This window comes from Dromiciops gliroides, chromosome 2 (assembly GCF_019393635.1).
Source record: "Dromiciops gliroides isolate mDroGli1 chromosome 2, mDroGli1.pri, whole genome shotgun sequence".
Classification (NCBI taxonomy): Eukaryota; Metazoa; Chordata; class Mammalia; order Microbiotheria; family Microbiotheriidae; genus Dromiciops; species Dromiciops gliroides.
Genome location: NC_057862.1, coordinates 388,205,099 through 388,227,240, shown reverse-complemented (window position 1 = coordinate 388,227,240; position 22,142 = coordinate 388,205,099). Strand labels below are relative to the sequence as shown.

The 22,142-nt window shown below is 44.5% G+C and overlaps 2 protein-coding genes across 11 annotated transcripts in view; both read right to left on the bottom strand.

Annotated features, from left to right (window-relative positions):
* Positions 1-417: 417 nt before the first annotated feature.
* On the bottom strand, positions 418-942 carry LOC122744704 (cytochrome c). The gene has a single exon (XM_043990340.1). The coding sequence runs from the start codon at positions 907-909 to the stop codon at positions 592-594; it is 318 nt and encodes a 105-aa protein (XP_043846275.1). The 5' UTR covers positions 910-942; the 3' UTR covers positions 418-591.
* Positions 943-11,356: 10,414 nt separating this feature from the next.
* Positions 11,357-22,142, bottom strand: part of RAPGEF1 (Rap guanine nucleotide exchange factor 1) — a 202,171-nt gene continuing 191,385 nt past the window's right edge. For all 10 annotated transcript variants that reach the window (XM_043983671.1, XM_043983675.1, XM_043983672.1 and 7 more), the window contains one exon: positions 11,357-15,301. In XM_043983671.1, coding sequence (XP_043839606.1) covers positions 15,151-15,301 — 151 coding nt within the window. In that variant the 3' untranslated portion in view covers positions 11,357-15,150. The remainder of the gene's footprint in view (positions 15,302-22,142) is intronic.

The window sequence follows — 22,142 nt, the reverse complement described above, 5'->3', positions numbered from 1 at the left end:
GACCCTGGGTGCTAACCCTCATTGCCCCGCCAAAAATAAATAAATAAATAAATAAATAAATAAAACTAAGTCAACAGGTGGCCTGCAGGGATCCTTATGTATAGATTAATGGCCCCTGTTTCTACTTGAGTTTAATACCACTGCAGTAAGCAAGTTTTTGTCCAAATTTACTGCCCTCCCGGATCCAGCAATCCCTTCTGAGTCCCTGTTGTTTGAATCACTTTACCTCTGTCTGCCTTGGTTTTCTCAGCTGTAAAATGTGGATAATAAGAGCCCCTACCTCACAGGGGTTCTGTGGGGATCAAATGAGATCATATTTGCAAACTCAAATGCAATATAAGTGCTAGCTGTTATCATTATTGTTGTTGTTACTATACAGGGGAAGAGGTACTAATAACAGCTAATGCTTATATAGCATTTTTTTTTCCTAATCTACATAATTCCTTTATTAGGACTGCTGAACAAGGTTTTTTAACAGCCATTCATGATCAAAATTCTCAGGTTAATGAAACCAATTTAAATAGGGTCGTTATGGTACATGTAAAAAAAGGAGAGACCTCCGACTAGAATAAATAAGGCAGCAGACCAGGGTTACTCCTTGGTGGCCTGCTTAAGGTAGGCTATCAAGTCGGCTCTCTCGGTCTTCTTCTTCATGCCGGCGAAGATCATCTTCGTGCCGGGGATGTACTTCTTGGGGTTCTCCAGGTACTCCATCAGCGTGTCTTCGGTCCAGGTGATGCCTTTGTTCTTGTTGGCGTCGGTGTAGGAGAAGCCCGGGGCCTGGCCGGTCTTGCGGCCGAAGAGCCCGCTCAGGTTGGGGCCGGTCTTGTGCTTGCCCCCGCTCTCCACGGTGTGGCACTGGGCACACTTCTGCACGAAGATCTTCTTGCCCTTCTCGACGTCCCCCATGGTCAGGTCAGCTCAACCCGCAGTCACGCGCGCTCGCTCGCTTACTCTGCGCCGCCGGCCCGACTCGCGTTTCCTCTTGCTTATATAGCATTTTAAAGTTTGCGGAGCACTTTATGATTATCTCATTGATCCTCTCAACAACCATATGAGGTATGTTCTATTATTATCCCCATTTTACATATGAGGAAACTGAGTCAGGCTGAGGTGAAGTGATTTGCCAAGGGTCATGTAGCCAGGAACTGTCTGAAGAAGGATTTGAATTTAGGTCTTTCTGACTCCAAGTCCAGTATTCTGTCCATCTAGCTGCCAGCCCTCAGGGAACTCATAGTCTAATGGAGCAGTTCTCTCTCTTTTATAAAAAATTATTTGTGGGGCAATGAAGGTTAAGTGACTTGCCATGGGTCACACAGCTAGTAAGTGTCAAGTGTGTGAGGACAGATTTGAATTCAGGGCCTCTTGAAACCAGGGCAGGTGCTTTATCCACTGCACCACCTAGCTGCCCCAAGGAGCGGTTCTTAACTGGGGGTCTGCAATCTTTTAAAAAAATATTTTGATAACTTTCAATAAGATAGATTTATCTTATGCATTTAAAATACAATTCTGGGAAGGGGTACCATAGGCTTCACCAGACTCACAGGGGGGTCCCATGTTCTTTGCAAACAAGGTAAAGAACCTCTGGTCTAGAGGCCCCTCAATGAATCAGTGATCCTGTGTCAGTCACTTCCAAGACCCTGCACAGATTATCTAGAACCAACGGTATAGTCTAAACGTCTCGTGGTAGGTGTCGTATACACATTATGCCACCAGGTGGCGAGAGGGGGAAAAGGCTCCTCGGGAATGTGTGAGCCTCTGTTGCCACCTGGTGGTGTTAGGGACACATGACACTCTCGTGCTTTCAAGCCTAATGGTTAGAGTCTGGGAACCCGATCTGAAGAAAATTAAGATTAGGTCTCTGGCCTCATCAACATTAATTTCTCTTTCCTATTTAATTAACTTCAATCAACACACCAATAAATTTTAGAGTATCTATTCCTAAGGCTGTGGGTACAAGAACAAAATTTCTTTCTTTCTTTTTTTAGTGAGGCAATTGGGGTTAAGTGACTTGCCCAGGGTCACCCAACTGGTAAGTGTTAAGTGTCTGAGGTCGGATTTGAACTCAGGTCCTCCTGAATCCAGGGCTGGTGCTCTATCCACTGCGCCACCTAGCTGCCCCAACAAAATATAATTTGATGCAAATCAACAGCAACATATACATTTGATGTGATAGGCTAGAAAGCAGGCTGGCCTTGTACTCAGGAGACCTGACTGGTGGTGGTGGTGGTGGTTATTATTATTATCATTATTAGCACCTTTTCACCACTGGGGACACAAAGATGAAATACAACATAGGTCCTGCTTCCAAGCAGTTTACAAGTCTATTAAGGGTAGGAACTGGTCCACTTTCCTGTGGATCCCAACAATGTCCTTAGGGAATCTCCAGTTTACTCTGATACAACCCAGATAACCAACCACTCAATGTGCTAATCTTAAATCACATCTACCTCTGCGTACACAGCAGGCAGCTTCACAGTTCAAGCCTATCTGGGGCAGCTACTACACATATTATCTCATATGATGCTTAAAATAACCCTGTGAGGCACAGAAAAATTAAATGATTCACCCATGGCTACACAGTTAGTAACCATCAGAGACCAGATTTCAACCCATGTCTCTCTTGGATCATTATGGGATGAAGGGTAGCTCTACACATACTGCTCCAATTACAGTCTAGTTGGGGGCAGATAAGACACACATTCAGAAAAATAGCTTTACATCCTGCCCCAATTCTGTGACCTTTTCCTCTATGAATATTCCAGCTCTAGGCCAGAGATAATAGGAAGAAACACTGGTTCTGGGGGCTCTGGGCCAAAGGCAGGGGAGAGCCTACCAGTTCTAGGGATGATGGTCTATCCTATGTAGTGTCCCAGATTTGAGGAAGAGAGTCTCTGATTTTCCAGGAGGGGCAGGGATAGGAGTAGGCTCTGACCTTTGGAGGTCATTGTGATTAAAGGAAATAAATCCATCCTCATTCATCCCCATAATTTTACTTCTCCTAATTTCTTTAATCCCATTCCATACCCTGAGAGTTTTTTCTGTAAAGGACTCAAGTTTTATGATAGGAAATCAAGGGGTTTGGTCTCCTGTGTGGGTGCCCAGTAAAGGTGATGAGTGTGGTATGTAGTTTCTGATTGGGAGGTGTTTGAATGTATGTTTGTGTGTGTAAATGTTGTACATCTCAGCTGTTAACATTCTTAAGTTATTGATAAGTTCCTTATCAATTCAGGACCATTGTTACTGAGCCCTTCCTGTTCCTCAGTCTCCTCACAATTAGCTAGAATTAAGTATGTGACATGGTAATAATACTCAGAATTAATATATCACATTAAGGTTTACAGAGTGCTTTAAACATGTTATCTCATTTAGTTCTCACACCAACTCTGTGCAGGAGGTGCAATTATTCCCATTTTACAGATGAGGAAATTGAGGATACGAGCCAAGTGACTTTTCTAGAATCACACATTTATTTAGTGTGTGAGAATTTGAACTCATGTTCCTAACTCTAAGCTCAGTATTCTACCCCCTGCCCCATCTAGCTTGATAGGAAAGTCAAAAGGCATTTGCTTAAAATAAAATGACACAGGATCACTGACTCATTGTGGGACCTCTAGACCAGAGGTCTTTTACCTTGTTTGCAAAAAAGTTAAATTAAACATGTAGCATTACCCAGAAAATGGCTTCCACCTCCCACATGTCCCTTGGGAGTACTTGTTAACTCCTGGTTAAATACTCTGTGTCCCAAGTCCAGTGGGAGAGGGACACATCAGTTTCACTCTCCCAGTGGAAGGAATATTAGTGATTGACTAGCCCAACCTCCTCATCTGTAAGATGAGGCATCCAAGACATAGAGAGGTTACATGACTTGATGACAGTCACCCAGGGAAGAGGCAGTGGTCACTATCTTAAGAGAGCAATAGTGTCCAAAATAAAAGAGATGATAGTCATCTCATACACTGTTCTGGTCAGACCACATCTGGAGTTTTGGATCCAATTGAGTCCTGGGAGCCATGTTAGGCAGAAGATTAACAGAATGGAGTGTATTCAGAGGAGGGCAACCTGAACAGTGAGAGGGCTGGTTTATGGACTCTATACTATAGGAAAAATGATTGAATCAGCCTACAGATGTTTAACCTAGTAGTTAGGTGGGATCAGATGGTGGAATTCAAGTACCTGAAGGTGAAACAGAAGATTTAGTCTCAATCTTCTTGACCTCAGACATCTGAACTAGGAGCAATGGGTGGAGTTAGGAGATAGATTTTGAGTCTTGTGTAAGTATAAGAAGTGTAATTTTATTATGTTTATATGGCATAAGTCTTTGTTTAGAGATATTACTTAGGGGGCAGCTAGGTGGCGCAGTGGATAGATCACTGGCCCTGGAGTCAGGAGGACCTGAGTTCAAATCCAGCCTCAGACACTTAACACTTACCAGCTTTGTGACCCTGGGCAAGTCACTTAACCCCAATTTCCCCACCCAAAAAAAAAATAGAGTTATTACTGGTGTGAGATTAAAATTGGATATTAGATCATAAATCTACCCTTCTTAACCTTTCCCTTAATTTATCTCCCAGACTAGTAAATGGAAGAAGCTTCTGGTTTTCTAGATAGAGCTTTTATTGTATGGTAGTCACAAGGTGATGTTAATTAGAAGGATAGGAAAGTAGAAATACAATACAAATCGTCTTAAGTCTAGGCTTAGTCTATATTCCGTATAAAACTCACCAAAAGCCGAAGGCCACCTTTGGGGAGAGAGACCAAGTCAAGCGCGTGCTGTTAACCGAGAGCCGGGCCGAGTCAAACTCCAGTCCGTGTCTGTCTGTGCAGCGCAGCGCAGCGCAGCCAGGAGACCAGCGGAGCAGGAAAAAGGCCCCACTTCCGTTCTCTCCTTGCCTTTTAAGCTCGCACCCCGGAAGTTGAGTGCTCAGCAGGCAATCTGGTGTGCGTCACAGGCAGACTGGTGTGCGTAGCTCATGCTGTTGGTCTCCTCCCCAAAAGGGTGGTCCTAAAAAAAAACCTGGCGTCTCTCCATTATCTAACCGACTGTTAAAACTTTTTACCACACTGGGGAGGGGCATCTCACAGTGTAGACTATGGGCATGTCAACCTGCACCTTGCTAAGAGGACAAAGAGGCCCTAACTGAATGTGACACTCTGTCTCATGCTTCCTGTAAGATGGGGATAATGACACTTACCTTTCAGGGTTGTATGAGGACCAGTATACAAAATACATTCTCCTGTGTGTATGCATTGTTTCCCTGTTAGAATATAAGCTGCTGCTGCTTCTTCTTCTTCTTTGCGGGGCAACGAAGGTTAAGTTACTTGCTCAGGGTCATGTAGCTAGTAAGTGTCAAGTATCTGAGGCCGGATTTGAACTCAGGTCCTCCTGAATCCAGGGCTGGTGCTTTATCCACTTCGTCACCTAGCTGCCCCAGAAAGTAAGTTTCTTAAGGACAGGGATCTCCATCTCCCAGCATAGTGTCTGGCATATAGTTAAGTGCTTGATAAATGATTATAGAGTGATTAGTTTCCAGTGACCGGGGATGCCTCCCAATTAGCTGTCTGGGATTCAGGAGGATGGTCTCCTTGTAAAGGCCACTCCTTCATCTTTGCCTATAATAGCAACCTGACAGAACAAACATCTCATCCTCTTTTGGACTTGCTTTTCATTTTCCCTTGCTCAGGAGACTAAGGTGTGGCAGAATGGGCCTGTTTTGGAGAGGGGAGGGGGCAGTGATTGGAGATGAATCTGTGTGGTCTCCTCCCCTGGCAACTAGAATGGCTGACTTGAGGCATTTGCTTGGAAGTGGTCTGAAAGGAAAGGTCCTGAGAAGAGATTTTCCCAGCCCAAGAGGAACGAAGGATGAGTTACCCCAGGAAGGCTCTGGGACTGATCAACCTGTAAGCCTTTCCCATTGGATCTGCCTGTCTGAGTAACTCATTGGCTTTCTCTCCACATTGGATACTGCTCAGAAAAGCTGTGGGCAAGCCTCTTCTTTTCTCCAAGGAGCGTCTTCATCAGAAAATCCCCTTTTCTCTCTAGACAAAGGTTCTTAATCTGGGGTCCATCGACTCTCAATGGTCCATGATAGATTGTAGGGAGTCTGTGAATGTGGATGAGGGGGAAATGACATTTTTATTTTCACTGATATATTGAAATTTAGCATTTCTGCCCTTTATGCATGTTGAAACAGACCACTTTATTGAGGATGGGTACATAGATTTCACCAGGCTGCCAAAGGGTCCATGACACAAAAAAAGTTAAAAACCTTTGTTCTGGGGCAGCTAGGTGGCACCATGGATAAAGCACCAGCCCTGGATTCAGTTGGACCTGAGTTCAAATCCAGCCTCAGACACTTGACACTTACTAGCTGTGTGACCCTGGGCAAGTCACTTAACCCTCATTGCCCCACAAAAAAAAGAAAAGAAAAGAAAAGAAAAGAAAAAAAAACCCTTTTTTCTACATAGGCCTAATTCCAAGCACAGGTGCCCACTCAGGAGCTGCTAGAAGGGTAGAGAAGGGACAGAAGCAGGGACATAAGGGTCCCAGCCTTCTCCCTCTCCACTCCCCTTTGTACCTGGGACAAAGATCCTGGAGATCAGAGGACACAAGGGTGGCCACACCTCAGAGAATCAGGCATTCTCCTTCACTCAGACTCCCCACATACCATTTCCTTCCTACTATCTTCTGTCCGACTTCCAGGGTCCCGGGCACTCCAAGGACCAGGGCATTCTGGCCTTTCCATCCAGATTCCAAACCCTTTTTCATCCAGCTCCCCATAAAACCTCACTTGCCGGACTGTCTACAGCTAGCCATGCCTTGTACATTAGAGGCCCTAATCCCTCCTTCCCAGATAGCCTTCCCACCCCTAAAAGGAGGAGTTGGTGGGGGCAGCCTAAGGAGCTTCAACTCATCGGGGGAAGTCCTTCATACCCAGTTCCCTTCTTCATCTCAGAATGGAAGGAAGCCCAGCAGGAGCCAGAATAAGATTTAGAGTCCTCCTTTCCTCCCCCAACAAGGAACAGCCATCAGAAGTTAGATTGAACCTGAAACTCATATCACCTACGCTAACAATGTTTAAGGGAGCAGACAGATCTTATTCTAGCCTTTGGAGAGAGCAGAGTGGAGGGTTCTGTCCCCTGCCCTTCTGTTTCCTTTCCAGTTAGTGAATAAAGTCTCCTCTGGAGCAGGGTAGGGGGAGAAAAGGCTAGAGATGTCTATTCGGCTTCCCTTACATCATCCACGCCACATGTTAGGAGAATGTGGGGCCTTGCTACACGAGCATAGTTCAACTTGCACCTATCTCAGCAAACAAGCAGGTGTGACCCCATTGGTGACCACAAGACAACAGCAGAGCCTGGGTGTTTGGGGGCAGCGGGCTTGAGAGGTAGCCTTCCTCCTTCCTTTCCCGTAAGAACTTGAGCTACCAGAGTTCCCTGAAGGCTAGTGGGGAGGGCTATGGCTTTCACTCAAGACCTCAACTCTCCTTACCTCTAGAGGGTTTAGGATTGAGTGTTCCTCAGACCTACTCCTTCCTCTAACGACCAATGGAAAACAGGGCAGAGAGGAGCAGAAATCCTCACATAAGCTGGTTGGGAATCCTACCTGTGAAGTCTTCTTCCTAGTGTTTGTAGTCAAAAGGTTTAGCAGGAGCATACAGTATCTACTGGGGGAGGGAAAAGAGGTAATGATGGCTGTGTGTGAAACTTCATCAATATCATCAGAGGGAGGGACTCACCTCTACATGGTACATAGCCCATTCCACACACTGGAGAAGAGAGGAAATCATGATTTGGGGGGGTGGAGAACTGGTGAGAAATACTGAATCTAGACCTTAGAGATGACCTAGTTCAACTTGCGCTGTTTCTATCCCCCAGTTTTATAGATGAAGGACCTGAGGCTCAGAAAAGAGAAATGTTTTTTCTTTTTTTTTAAGTGAGGCAATTGGAGTTAAGTGACTTGCCCAGGGTCACACAGCTAGTAAATGTCAAGTGTCTGAGGTCGGATTTGAACTCAGGTACTCTTGACTCCAGGGCTGGTGCTCTAACCACTGCACCACCTAGCTGCCTCAGAAATGTTTTTTCTTAAGGCTACCAAGAGAAGTAGCAGAGTATGAATATGGACTTAGGACATAGCTGATCTTGTTCAGGATTCAGTATGCTTTTTCATTATACCAGCTGCTACCTTAAGCTTGTAAAGACAAAATTTGTTTCCCAATTTCCTATACCCAAAGCACTGTTTTTGAAAAAACAAAACAAAACAAAACAAAAAAAGCTCAGCGCAGTAGATAAAGCACCAGCCCTGGATTCAGGAGGAACTGAGCTCAAATCTGGCCTCAAACACTTGACACTTACTAGCTGGGTGACCCTGGGCAAGTCACTCATTGCCCTGCCCTTCCCCTGCCCCCCCCCCAAAAGAGGGGAAAAATGTTTAGCACAGCACCTAGCACACAGTACTTGAGAAATGCTTTTCTTTCTCTTTCCTTCTTTCTCTTCCTTCCTTCCAGATGGGTGAGGGCCTAGAATTATTAGGATTCTGATTCTTTACTCCACTTTTTGTTTTGGACAAAATTCCAGTTTCATCCAGGAGTGGGATTGGCCTTTGGGGCTCTCTCAGTACCCACTCTTCAAACTCTACCTCCTCTCCTCTCCTCTCTCCTCCCCTACACCTTTACTCTGGGCCTTGATTTCAAGTAATATCTGTCAAGAGACATGGCTTTGGAGCCTAGTGCTAACACTCAGAAACTAAGTGATCGTGAGCAAGACACTTAAATTTCTTTCCTAGTCTCAGTTTCATCATCTATAAAATGATCTCTCAGGATGATCTCCTTCCAGCTCTAGCTCTTAAGGTTCTGTGACTCAACCCTCCTCATTCTGCCCTATGGGCTAAGCGGAATCAGCCTGCGGCTTTCTCCAGGTTAAACGTCCCTAGTTCCTTCATCTGGTCTACAGACACACATATAGAATGGTCTCCATCTACTCAGTATCCTGAAATGAGGACAGAGCTGACAGATCATGGTTATCTCCAGAGGAAATTTTAAATGTCCTCAGCCCTGAAATAATTCGGCTACATCACAGGGAGGTTAGGGCTCAGGCATTCTTCATTTGTCATTTTTTTTTTTTTTTTGGTGTGTGGGGCAATGAGCGTTAAGTGACTTGTCCAGGGTCACACAGCTAGTAAGTGTCAAGTGTCTGAGGCCGGATTTGAACTCAGGTCCTACTGACTCCAGGGCTGGTGCTCTATCCACTGCGCCACCTAGCTGCCCATTCTTCATTTGTCTTAAAAGGGATCATTCCCTCATTGGACTCCAACCTCTTGGAAGCAATGGGAGAGCACCTAGGCTGGTGCTTCATGTTTTGATCCATGCTTACTCAGTGCCACTAATCACATCTGCTCTCCAACATATTCCTCCCTTCTGACCCTCAGCTTGAGGTCGGCTTTGAATTTGTCCAAGCCCAGGTCTCTAGCTGTTCCTCTTCAAGAGTTCAGACAAGGGAAGAGGTCTCTGGGGGATTGTCTGGTCACCAGTGCTTCATCCTCACCCTTAGTATACAGGGCCTCAGTATACATGCTATGCAGATATGAAGGTCGGTGGGGGGATAAACCAGGAAGCTGGACCGATTACACAGTCTCCAAACTTTTTTGGATCACTCTCATTTACCAAGTAATTCTCCCTCTTCCCCCTTGGTGAGTATATGGGTGGTGGTGTATTTCCCAAAGGCATCAGTGGTTGCCCAATTCTAGGTTAGATGCCTAGAGGGATAAACTTCAGGCTTAGAAGGTGATGAAAACAGGAGAGTTAGGTCAGTAATGGGTGGAGGGTGTGGTTGTTTTTGGAAACAAACTATGATGACTGGTAATATTGGAGAGACCAGGCTTTGACTCATCTCTCCATCCTCTGATCTCGCCTCTTGGGTGCCCATTGACCTACAGGATAAAACCCAAACTCTGGCCTGCTGTTCTAGGACCTCCACAGCAGGCCCCACTGACTGTTCCAGTATCATCTCCCGTAGGAAACCTCTCCTCCAATCCCCTTCATTATGTCCTGCCTTCTCTGAGAAGGTCCGGGACCATTCTATTCCATGGGGAGCTTCCACCTTTCTGAACTCTAGAAGTGGGGCAGCGTGGCACAATGTATAGAGAGCCAGACTTGGCATCCTGGATTCAAATCCTGCCACAGATACCTATTAGCTGTGGGGCCTTAGGAAAGTCACTTGTGCCCTCGAGGTTTACTTTCTCCTCTGTAAAACAGAGGATTAGGAAACTCCCTCTCCTAATGCAGGTCAGCTCTTTCTCTGCCAAGAGCATTGAGAAGTTGCTCATCTGGAATGCAGGCCTTCCTTGCTCTACCCAATACATCATGGGATGTATCGAAAAGCAAATCTTAAAATAAAGATACCCCAAGCCAGCTAATAGTATTCTCCACATCACTCCTCCTTTTGTTTTTTAAAAAAAGCATACCAAAACAGCCGCGTAGGATCCTATGACAACAGGAAAAACAAGGATTGGCCTGGCAATCTCTGGCTCGTGAAGGTTATTCATTAGAATACGCATCTTATCCAATTAGTTTCATCTATCTTGTCCATCTGCCTCCCTCCTTTGGCACTGTATCCTTACCGTTACATAAATGCTGTGCTCTCCCTACTAGACTGTTACCTCTTTGTGGATGGAAGGGCTCTGTATCTTCTAAGGCCTCTGACCATTTCTTACAACCCAGGTCCTTGCATACAACAGGCGATCTATGAATGTGCTGATCATGAGAAAACTTTATTCACAGATTCCATCTTCAAGGACTTGAGTGGAACCCATGCATTTTTGGTGGTGTGCAATTGTTAGGTTGTGTCCAACTCCTCACGACCCAGTGTGGGGTTTTCTTGGTAAAGATTGGAGTGGTTTGCCAATTCCTTCTCCAGTGACTTAAGGCAAACAGAGGTTGAGTGACTTGCCCAGGGTCCCACACTAGTAAGTGTCTGGGGCCAAATTTGAATTCAGGTCTTCTTGACTCCAGGCCCAGTGCTCTACCCACTGAACCACCTAGCCAGCTCTACCCACACACACACACACACACACACACACACACACACACACACACACACACACACACACAAAAATCAGTGTAACATCCCTTTCGCCCCCCTCCCCAGGCAGTTCTCCCGCACCTGTCACCAGGAGGCCTCACAAATACACAGAAATGGAGGATCTTCACACGCCTCCAACATTTCCACCCCTAAGTCGACCCAAGACAAGAGAGCCACAGAACACAGGAGGCAAACCCAGCCTGAGGGGCGTGTTTGATTGTCACTTTAATCTCGCACACACGGCTGCATGCATTGTAAACATGATCGTTAGGCCGGGGGCTTTCATCAGTATTTATTTTTCTTTAATATAAAAGTTACACATTTGAAATGTCTGCATGGAGATGTCACTATCGGGATGGGTTAGTAGGGAATATATAGTACAATGTAACATGGGGAGGGGGGAAGGGCCTTTGAGAGGGGAGGCTCTAGAAAGGAACAGGCAGGAAACCAGTGGCTTCTACCTCAAATATGGGCTGGCCATTGGCCCCTGGGCTACTCCCAGCCTGGCACACGTAGGTGGCAGAAGAGACCCACCTTTCTGTGTGGAAAGCAATCAGCCCTGATCCCTTCTGTCCTTTTAGGCCGCACTTACCTCCCCCACTCGGCCCTCACCTCTCCCCAGCAGGAAATGAAATATGTATGACAGTCCCAGGCCCGTGGCACTGAGCTGGGGAATGGTAGAGGCTGGGAGGGAAACTCTGACGGTGGGGTATAAGGAAAGCCCAAATCTTCACCAATAAATTAAAAATACTGCACCTCACTCTATGAACTCATGCAATGGGCCGCAGGCCAGGACCACCTAGAGTGGATCCCTTTCCACCTACAACAGCTCAGTGGAGCCATCTGAGCTCAGCAAGGCACTCGGCTCAGACCACAAATGGCAAAGGCTGGGAGAGGTGGTGGGAGGGCAGGCAGGGAGGCACCTGCAATGCAGCTCTGGGGATATTCACCCTGTGGCCATATCTTGGGTGCAACCTTTGCCAGCTTGCTTAGAGACAGAACATTGAAGATGTACACCCACTTTGCTCTCCATCTCTGCACCCTCCCCACTATGGGGGAGTGTTCAAAGAAAACAGGCCGGGATGAGGGGGTCCCTGCTCACATATAAGTATCCAGATTGAGAGGGTGGGAAAAGGGGATCCCTAACTCACTGCTGGGGAATTAAGGCCAGCAGCAAGAATGAATCTGGAGCTGGAGTGGACTGGGGGGTGGGGATGGGATTGGGGGCTTATTTCTGAGGAAGAAACTAAAAAAACCACATGCCCGGGCCAGTAGCCAGAGACTGTCTCCTACAGGCCTGTCCTGAAGCCCAGGGGTCATCTTACATTCCCAGGACTTCCCCTTGCCCCCCAGCACCTATTGTTTCACAAGCACACAGAGGTACGTGTACACACACACACACACACACACACACACACACACACACACACGCACGCTTCTGTGGGCAACCCCTCCCCCCCAAACCCAAGGGTCCAGAGGCAGATGTGGGAATGAAGCTGGAAAATGATTGAAATGAAAGGACAACTTAGAAAAAGGGAAAGAAAACAGAACAAAAGGAAAACAAGTCACACAAACAATACTGTTAATGAGCCATCTAGACTACAATGCACGCTTTAAATAATAAAGTGACTCTTTCAGAACCCCTGTTCTAGATCTGCCCAACATTTCAGATTCCTTTTTTTCTCTCCTCTCTATTTACAGAAAAAAAATAATGTCTTCTTGATAAAAGATACCAAAAGGCCCACAATGGACGGCAAAATGAAGTGTCCTAGTTATCTCTAAAAAACCATAACTCCCACATCTGTTTAAATAATCAACAGATGTTGATTTTCTTGTTGTTGTTGTTCCATTAATGTTAAAACTGGGGCTGGAAACAGCAAAAGCCCCAGAGGGCCGCTTGACTCTGTCCCACTGGGGAGGGGGACCCTGCATGAAGCACCCTGTGCATGCCACACTCCCACCCCTCCCCCCACCCAGGTCATGGTTTCATTACCCCAGAGCCTCCTGGCTTGGGCCATCTGCTTGTAAAATGCACCAGATGAGCAACAGCAGGAGCCGGGAATCTACTTTTGAAAGACTCTGTCCTTTCATTGGGAAGCTCTAGGTTCTGTCTGACCAAGAGGATTTCCATTTCCTTCACTGCTCCCCCTTTCCCCAAAGAGCGAGTCTAAAATGCTCCCCAAATAAGTTTGCAACTCTCCTCCTTCAAAGTCTTTGCTGGATTGTCAATCTGTGTAGTCAACCGTGTCCTCCATATGCAGCGTGGAAGCAGCACTGGTGTGGAATCAAAGAAATGCCCCAAGATCAAGGGGACCCCAATATGTTAAATGACTAGTTGGGGAACCTATTTCATTCTACCATGTCTGTTTCTAACAGCCACACCTTTTTCCTCTCTGTTACATGACTTAAATAGGGGAAGGGATCACCTAAAGCAAATCTTGTTGAGAGGCAGAATTCTTCCTAAAGAAAGACAAAAGTCGATTCAATGGGCTCTGTTGGGGCCAGAGGAACCAGTCATCCTAAGAGGCCTTGAAGCGTCCTAGAAGGAAGGAAATGGCAAGAGAAGAGGTGCAGAGAGGATGGGAGGTGAAGTTTAAGGCACGCACGAAGCAGATCGGAATGGAACTCGGGATCGGGGGGCTCACAATTCTCCAGAGACAGAAGGGAACTGGGCTGGCTGGCAGCAGAGAAAAATAGAATATGAGAAATGTCCTTCACACCTATCTCTCCTTCTCCAATCAAACTCTGCAAGCCAAGACAATCTTCCCTCATTCCAGAAAATGAGCCTCCAGGAACAGAGGCTGATATGGAATATCTTTCTCTCATGGTAAAGCCCTGCCTCACTCCAAGCCTCTCTCTCTTACTGTGCATGGCTTCTAAGAGAAGCTTCACAGGAATCAATAACAAAGAGGTGCCTTTTAAGTGTGGGAAGATGATGAAGTATTAAGGGGGAGTTTTGGGGGGGGGGGGGCCCTGGAGACAGACCAATCTGTCTGTCTGTCTGATCAAACAAGCTGCTTCCCCTGCATCTGACCTGAGTCTAAACTCCTCCAAGGCCTTGTGGTTTACAGCAGAACTTCTTGGATGGGCATCCATCCTTTTTGACACTGACACTGACACTGACACTGACATTTGCTCCTGCCCTCATACCTCAGGAAGCCAGGACTGCTACTGTCACTAGGGAGTCTGGACTCCTGGGAGACCCAGAGCGCAGCAGCTTTTTGAAGGTGCGGGAGCGTCTACAGGGATAAGAGACAGGTGTCTGACACCCTCTGCTTTTAGAAAGCCGAGTCTGGATGCCGGCAAGAGATGACACCTTGGCAACACATACCACTGTACCCAGCTGGATGGTAGCTGCCTGTGGGGCACTAGATAAACTGTGGGTATTGGGGAAAGCATCTCTTCAATTCTATCCTCAGCCGTGCACACCCCCCAAAAACCATCTCCACAAAGAGACCGCATCCTTCCTAACCTGCACAGCTTTTTCTATGGGGGCCCTTCCTTTACACCAAAGGTGTTAAGGCTTCTTAGCCCCTCCTGTTCTCTCAGGAGAGTCACAGATAGAGAAAGTGGGGGGAGGGCTCGGGTAGAGATTCTTCCCTCATTCTGCTGCCTGGGCCTGGGTTGACTGCATCTTCACAGTGTTAAACAGGGCTTGAAGACAAGCAGTCAACCGTCCAAAAAGGGAAACACCAGGTTACAAACCAGTCACAAAGCCTGCATGGAATCTGCTGAGTTTGTCTGAGTCTCCTCCCTCCAGGTATGGAGTGAAGTCTCGGCTGCATCTGGGGAAAGTGGATGTGGAAGAGAATTCCCGGCACTGGCTGGAGGCACTGGCCTTGGCATTCCGGAGCTGCTGTCCAGCTGGGCGGGCCCAAACACAAGCTATTTGGCTCTGAGAGTTGGGCATTTGAAGACCCAGGGTGATGGTGAGGGGCGGGGGCAGGGCAGGGTGGAGAATCCTGTTTTGTGGCTGGGGTGAGTTGTCCAGTAACAGGCCCAAACGTCTATTCCAGTCTCATAGCTGCCTACTGTGTGTCTCTCGAGCGATACTCTCGCTCATGGCTCCTCCTAGGTTTTCTCTTCTCGATCTGTTTTTCGCCGAGTTATGTTCCGGGGTTTGATTTTGAGAGAGAGTTCCCATAAGGCCTCCTCGGCCAGGTGGTCGCTGAAGTCATTGAAGAAGTTCACAATGTCTTCGTTTCTGCGGATTTCATAATGCCTGCAAAAACCGACACAAAAGTGGGGTTGAAGGGAGGCAGAAATCTGCTAAGTCAAGTAACCTAGAAGACTGTGTCCCCAAACCAATGTCCAGACAGCTATGAAAGGGAGGCTTGCCCTAAGGCTGGGTGAGATGACTTCTAAGGGTCTTTCTTGTCCTAGGAGTCTCTGATGCTCTTCCTGAATGGCCTACTGGTTTCCAAGGAATGGAAGGAACACATCCCTAGGGGGCAGGAAGGATACCTAAAATGCTAGTTTTTATTCTACCACTGTGTGACATTTGGTGAAGTCACTTAATTTCCAGAGCTTCTATTTACTCAATCTGTAAGATGGAGAAATGCCAACTACAATGATGGTAACAACTCCCATTTATAGGGCCATGCAAAGATGTTAAGAGTGCTTTTCCCACTACAACCCTGTGAGTCTTCAAGAAGAGGAAGTATTATTACCTGTTTTTGAGATGAGGAAACTATGGCTCAAGAGAGTTTGTGATTCAGTAATTTCATCTCTCCAAAGGCATAGCAAGTTGTATTCTGGATCTGTCACCCACAAGGAAGGACTGGTAACTAAAGTGAAAATGATGGGGACCTTGGGAGGAAGTTATGATTTTCCCTTAAAATTTGTGACAGAGAAAAGAAATTTGGGAGTTGTATATGCACTCTGGATAGATTCCGAGAGGGCAGATTTCAGCGAGTTCAGAGAACAGATAGCTAAGAGCTGATAAACTAAAACTCTACAGGGGAAGTTAGCCCAGAAGGGGATAGAAAGTTTAAGAATGAAATTCTGAAGCTACAATGAAAAATAATCTCAGGGAGAGGGAAAGCAGGGAGTTGTCCAAAGACACTACTGTGGATATATAGAGAGCTCACCAACCAAGCCAGAGCTGAACAAGATGTGCACAGAAAATGGAAGGACAGAGAATGGAGGGTGAGTAAAAAACATGGCCTAGGTTGGAGAAGAAAGCCATGGTGCCTTTTGTGAGTCCAAATCACTTGGCTCTTATGAACTCTTCCCCCGGGTACACAGCAGACTGGCAGATGTGATTCCATGATGGGGCATGTGTTGCAAGGAGGTCAAAGAAAGAAAGGCTTCTGTGAATTCATAGCTGCAATTTTGTGGTAGCAAAAACATGGAAAAAATGTGAGTACGCAAAGAATGGAGAATGGACGAACAAATTTTGGTATATGAATGAAATGGAATATTATTCTTCCATGAGAAAATAAATATGAGGAATTGAGAGAAATGTGGGAAGACCTATATGAACTGATGCAGTGACAAAAGCAGAACCAAGAGGTTCATTTATTATTATTATTATTATTTTTTTGGCAGGGTAATGAGGGTTAAGTGACTTGCCCAGGGTCACACAGCTAGTTAAGTGTCAAGTATCTGAGGCTGGATTTGAACTCAGGTCCTCCTGAATCCAAGGCTAGTGCTTTGTCCACTGTACCACCTAGCTGCCCTGAGGTTCATTTATTATTAAACTATCACCAAAATGAATCCAAATTCTAGTGAACTCTAATTATCAATCTTGCTACTGAACAATAGCTGATAAAACAGGACTCCTTTCTCTCAGTAAAGAAGTAGGGGATTGGGGCAGCTAGGTGGTGCAGTGGATAAAGCACCAGCCCTAGATTCAGGAGGACCTGAATTCAAATCTGGCCTCAGACACTTGACACTTACTAGCTGTGTGACCTTGGACAAATCACTTAACCCTCATTGCCCCATAAAAAACCAAACCAAACCAAAAAAGATGGGGGGGGGGAAGGGGGGAGAATGATGGTGGAATGGCAGCTTCTTGCCTGAGCTCTCCTCCAAATACCTTTAAATAATGCCATAAGACAATTCATGAAGCAGCAGAAAATAATTTTCCAGCCAAAGACAACTTAGAAGGTCAGCAGGAAAGGTCGGTTACACCCAGGTGAGAGTGGAGCACAGTCCAATGCAGGCCCTACACACCCAGGCCCCCCAAACCAGGAACAGGCCTTGGGAGTCACTGACTCAGCAGCAGCAGTGGCTGTTTCTGGAGCTCTCAGTCCATAGATGGAAAAGGGGTCAAATAGCTCATCAGAAGGTGATTACAGGGGTCTCTTTGCTAACACAGAGGCAGGACTGTTGCTTGCAGTGGAGCAGGACCCCTCATCACAGCTCCAGGGCAGAAAAAGAGTACTTATGGTTCCTCACAGACTAGAACACAGGTCAGGAGAGTACACACCTCTCCTTAGATCATACAACCTTGGAAGAACTGAAAACTTACAGGTCCCTAGAAATATCTCTGAAATCAGATGCACAAAAACCCTGAGTCCTGGGACAGTGCACCCTCCACACTGGAAGCAGAGCCCTACTTTAACAAAAAGTTAAAAGTCAAGAACTAGGCTGGGGAAATGAGCAAACAACAGAAAAAAATTCTGAACATAGGAAGTTACTATGGTGACAGGGAAGATCAAAACACCCTCAGAAGAAGATAAATCCAAAGCTCCTACACCCAAAGCCTCCAAGAAAAATATGAATTGGTCTCAGGCCATGGAAGGGTTCAAAAAGGACTTTGAAAATCAATTAAGGGGGAAGCTAGGTGGTGCAGTGGATAGAGCACCAGCCCTGGATTCAGGAGGACCTGAGTTCAAATCTGACCTCAGACACTTGACACTTGTTAGCTGTGTGACCCTGGGCAAGTCACTTAATCCTCTTTGCCCTGCCCCCAAAAAATCAATTAAGAGAGGTAGAGGAAAAATTGGAAAGAGAAATGAAAGTGATGCAAGAAAATCATGAAAAACGAGTCAACAAAAACTACAAAAAAAAAAGAAAAAAGAAAATTAGTAAACAGCTTGGTAAAGGAGACACCAAAAAATACTGAAGAAAACAACACCTTAAAAAACAGACTAGGCCAAATGGTAAAAAGAGGTATAAAAAGACAATAAGGAGAAGAATGCCTTGAAAAGTAGAACTGGCCAAATGGAAAAAGAGGTATAAAAATTCATTGAAGAAAAAAAACAAACCTCCTTAAAATGTAGAATTAACCAAATGGAAAAAGAAACAAAAATTCACTGAAGAAAAATATAAAACTCCTTAAAAAGTGGCACTGGCAAATGGAAAAGGAGGTACAAAAGCTCACTAAAGAAAATAATTCCTTAAAAATTAGAATTGAGCAAATGGAAGCTAATGACTTTATGAGAAATCAAAAAAACAATCAAATAAGACCAAAAGAATGGACAATGTGAACTTTTTCATTGGAAAAACAACTGACCTGTAAAATAGATCCAGGAGAGATAAGTGAAAAATTATTGGACTACCTGAAAGCCATAATCAGAAAAAGAGCCTAGACATTATCTTTCAAGAAATTCTGAAGGAAAACTGCCCTGATATCCTAGAACCAGAGGGTAAAAGAGAAACTGAAAGAATCTATCGATCACCGCCTGAGATGCCAAAATGAAAACTCCCAGTGATATCATAGCCAAATATCAGAACTCCCACATCAATTCAAGTATTGTGGAGCCACAGTCAGGATAACACAAGATTTAGCAGCTTCTACATTAAAGGATCAGAAGCCTTGGAATATGATATTCCAGAGGGCAAAGGAACTGGGATTACAACCAAGAATCACCTACTCAGCAAAACTGCATATAATCCTTCAGGGGAAAAAACGAGCATTCAATGAAAGAGATGACTTGCAGGCATTCTTGATGAAAAGACAAGAGGTGAATGGAAAATCTGACTTCTAAATACAGTACTCAAGAGAAGCATAAAAAGGTAAACAGGAAAAGGAAATCATAAGGGGTTTGATAAGATTAAACTGTTTATATTCCTACATGGGAGGATGATACTTGTAACTCCTAAGAACTTTCTCATTATTAGGGCAATTGGAAGGAGCATATATAGACAGAGGGCATAGGTGTGGGTTGAATATGAAGGGATGATATCTAAAAACAATGAAATTAAGGGGTGAGAGAAGAATGCATTGGGAGAAAGGGAAAGGGAGAGATGGAATGGCGAAAACTATCTGACATAAAAGAAGCGAGAAAAAGCTTATATAGTAAAGGGAAGATGGGGGAGGTAAGGGGGAGTGAGTGAACATTATTCTCATCAGAATTAGCCCAAAGAGGGAATAACATACTCACTCAATTGGGTATAAAAATCTATCTTACCTTGTAGGAAATTTGGAGGGGAAAGGGATAAGAGAAAGGGTGGGGCAGCATATGATACAAGGGAGGGCAGATTGGGGGATGGAGTAGTCAGAAGCAAAATACTTTTGAGGAAAAAAAGGTGAAAGAAGAGACAGAATAGAATAAATGAGGGAGGAATAGGAAGGAGGGAAATACAGTTAGCAATAGTAACTGTGAAAAAAATTCTTGAAGCAAGTTTCTCTGATAAAGGCTTCATTTCTCAAACATATGGAGAACTGAGTCAAAATTATAAAAATAAGAGCACTTCACCAATTGAGAAATCATCAAAATATAGGAATGGTTTTTAGATAAAGTAATCAAAGCTATCTATAGCCACATAAAAAAAATGCTCTAACTCACTATAGATTGGAGAGATACAAATCAAAACAATTCTGGGGTACTACCTCAAACCTATCAGATTGGTTAATAGAACGGAAGAAGAAAATGACAAATATTGGAGGGGATGTGGGGAAAATGAGACATCAATGCACTGTTAGTGGAGTTGTAAACATTCAACCATTCTGTAGAGTAATTTGTAACTATGCCCAAAGGGTTATAAAACCATGCATATTCCTTGACCTAGAAATACCACTACTAGATCGGCATCCAAAAAGAGATAAAAAACAAAAAGGAAAAGGACCTATATGTACAAAAATATTTATAGCAGCTCTTTTATGGTGACAAAGAATTGGAAATCAAGGGGATGCCAATCAATTGAGAAATGGTTGAACAAATTGTGGCTTGTGATTATGATGGAATACTATTAAGTGCTATAAAATGGAATACGATTGTGTTCTAAGAAATGATGAGCAGCATGCTCTCAAAAATCTGGAAAGACTTACATGAGCTGATGCAAAGTGAAATATACTGTGTACAAAGTAATTGCAATGTTGTGGGATGATCAGCTGTGAATGACTTAGCTATTCTCAGCAATACAATAATCCAAGAGAACTCTAAAGGACTTATGATGAAAAATGCTATCTATCCCCAGAGAAATAACTGATGATGTCTCAGTATAGATGGAAGCATATTTTTTTTTTGCTTTCTTTATTTTTCTCGAGTTTTTTTTTTTTAATTATGTTTTCTTGGGGCAGCTAGGTGGAGCAGTGGATAAAGCACTGGCCCTGGATTCAGGAGGACCTGAGTTCAAATCCAGCCTCAGACACTTGACGCTTACTAGCTGTGTGACCCTGGGCAAGTCGCTTAACCCTCAAGGCCCCACAAAAAAAAGAAACAAAAAACAAACAAAAAATTACGTTTTCTTTCACAACAGGACTAATATGGAAATGTTTTGCATGACTACACATGTATATGCTATATTGAATTGCTTACCTTCTCAATGTGGTGGTAGTCAGAGGGAAGAGAGAGGAAGGAAGGGAGAGAATTTGGAGCTAAAGGTTTTAAAAATGAATGTTAAAAATTGTTTTTACATGTAATTGGGGAAAATAAATCACTAAATAAAAGAAAAAATAAATAAAAAAAAAAGTGGGAGATTAGCAGCATGGTCACTGAGCCTATTGGTTTTACTTGACTATTTTTCTTTGTTGTAAAGTGTAATGATTGGAATGATGCCACCTTCTGGAGACTTACTGTAGAAGAGTTCCTCCCATGAAGCGAAGGTCTTTGAGGGCAAGACCAGGAGTCTTTTCTTTGGCGTCAGGAAGTGACGCGGGCTAGTGGGAGGAGGAAGGAAGAGACTGGCGATCAGTCTCGCTCTCTTTCCTGAGGACGCTGGTGGAGAGCAGAGCTAAAAATGTGCTCTCCCTTTAATAGATAGAAATCTAGGCCTTTCTTCTCTCTTCACCAAATTTTTATTCTACTTAATAAATGCTTAAAAGTCTAACTCTTGCTAAAGCTTATAATTTAATGGCGACTACTCATTAGATATTTTAGACAGACTAGCTAGAATTTTAGCCCTTAACAAAAGGATGGTTCACTGGTGGGGAGGCCTTCTGGGAATGTATACTGGAGGTATGCTGGAAAGGTATACTGTGGTGTCACAATAAAAGATATCAATGGAATTTTCTTTCTTTTTTTTTTTTAAAGACCTGGCAGATGTGACTGCTGTGATGTGATCTATGAACATCATTGAGAAAAGGATACAAATACCAATTGTATATCTGGGGAGGAAGGCAAATGTTTTCCCGATTTTCAAGAAAGAGAACAGTTGTCCAACCAGAGTACAGTGAGCTTTACTTTGACACTTGGCAAAAATTTGGAATGTGTTAGTCAAAGGGATGGTTAGTGAACATCTAGAAATGAAAGTTGTCATCACAAAAAACCTCATGGTTTCTCAAAGTAAAGGTCATGTCAAACAAATTGAATATATTTTTGTATAAGGTTTACTAGACTGGCTGATGCCAGGAATACTACAGATAGATCACACTATCACAGGATTGTGGAGCTAGAGTTGGGGGGGAGTTGAAAGGCTGGTTAGTCCAAATACCCTCATTTTACAGATGAGGAAACAAAAGCTAAGGGAATTTAAGTGACGTGCCCAAAGTCACCCAAGGTAGTAAAGTGGGATTTGAACTAAGGTCTTGACTCCTGAGACTATGCTCTTTCCATTACACCATGTTGCCTCCCTCTAGGGTTTATGTAGTTTTAGCAGAGCATTAACAAAGAATAGCATCACAGTATTTTTGAGGAAAAGATGCAGAGCTGTGGGCTATATGGGAGTATGAT

Coding starts and splice junctions, on each gene's coding strand:
- LOC122744704 (XM_043990340.1), bottom strand. CDS start 909: ATGGGGGACGTCGAGAAGGGCAAGAAGATCTTCGTGCAGAAGTGTGCC.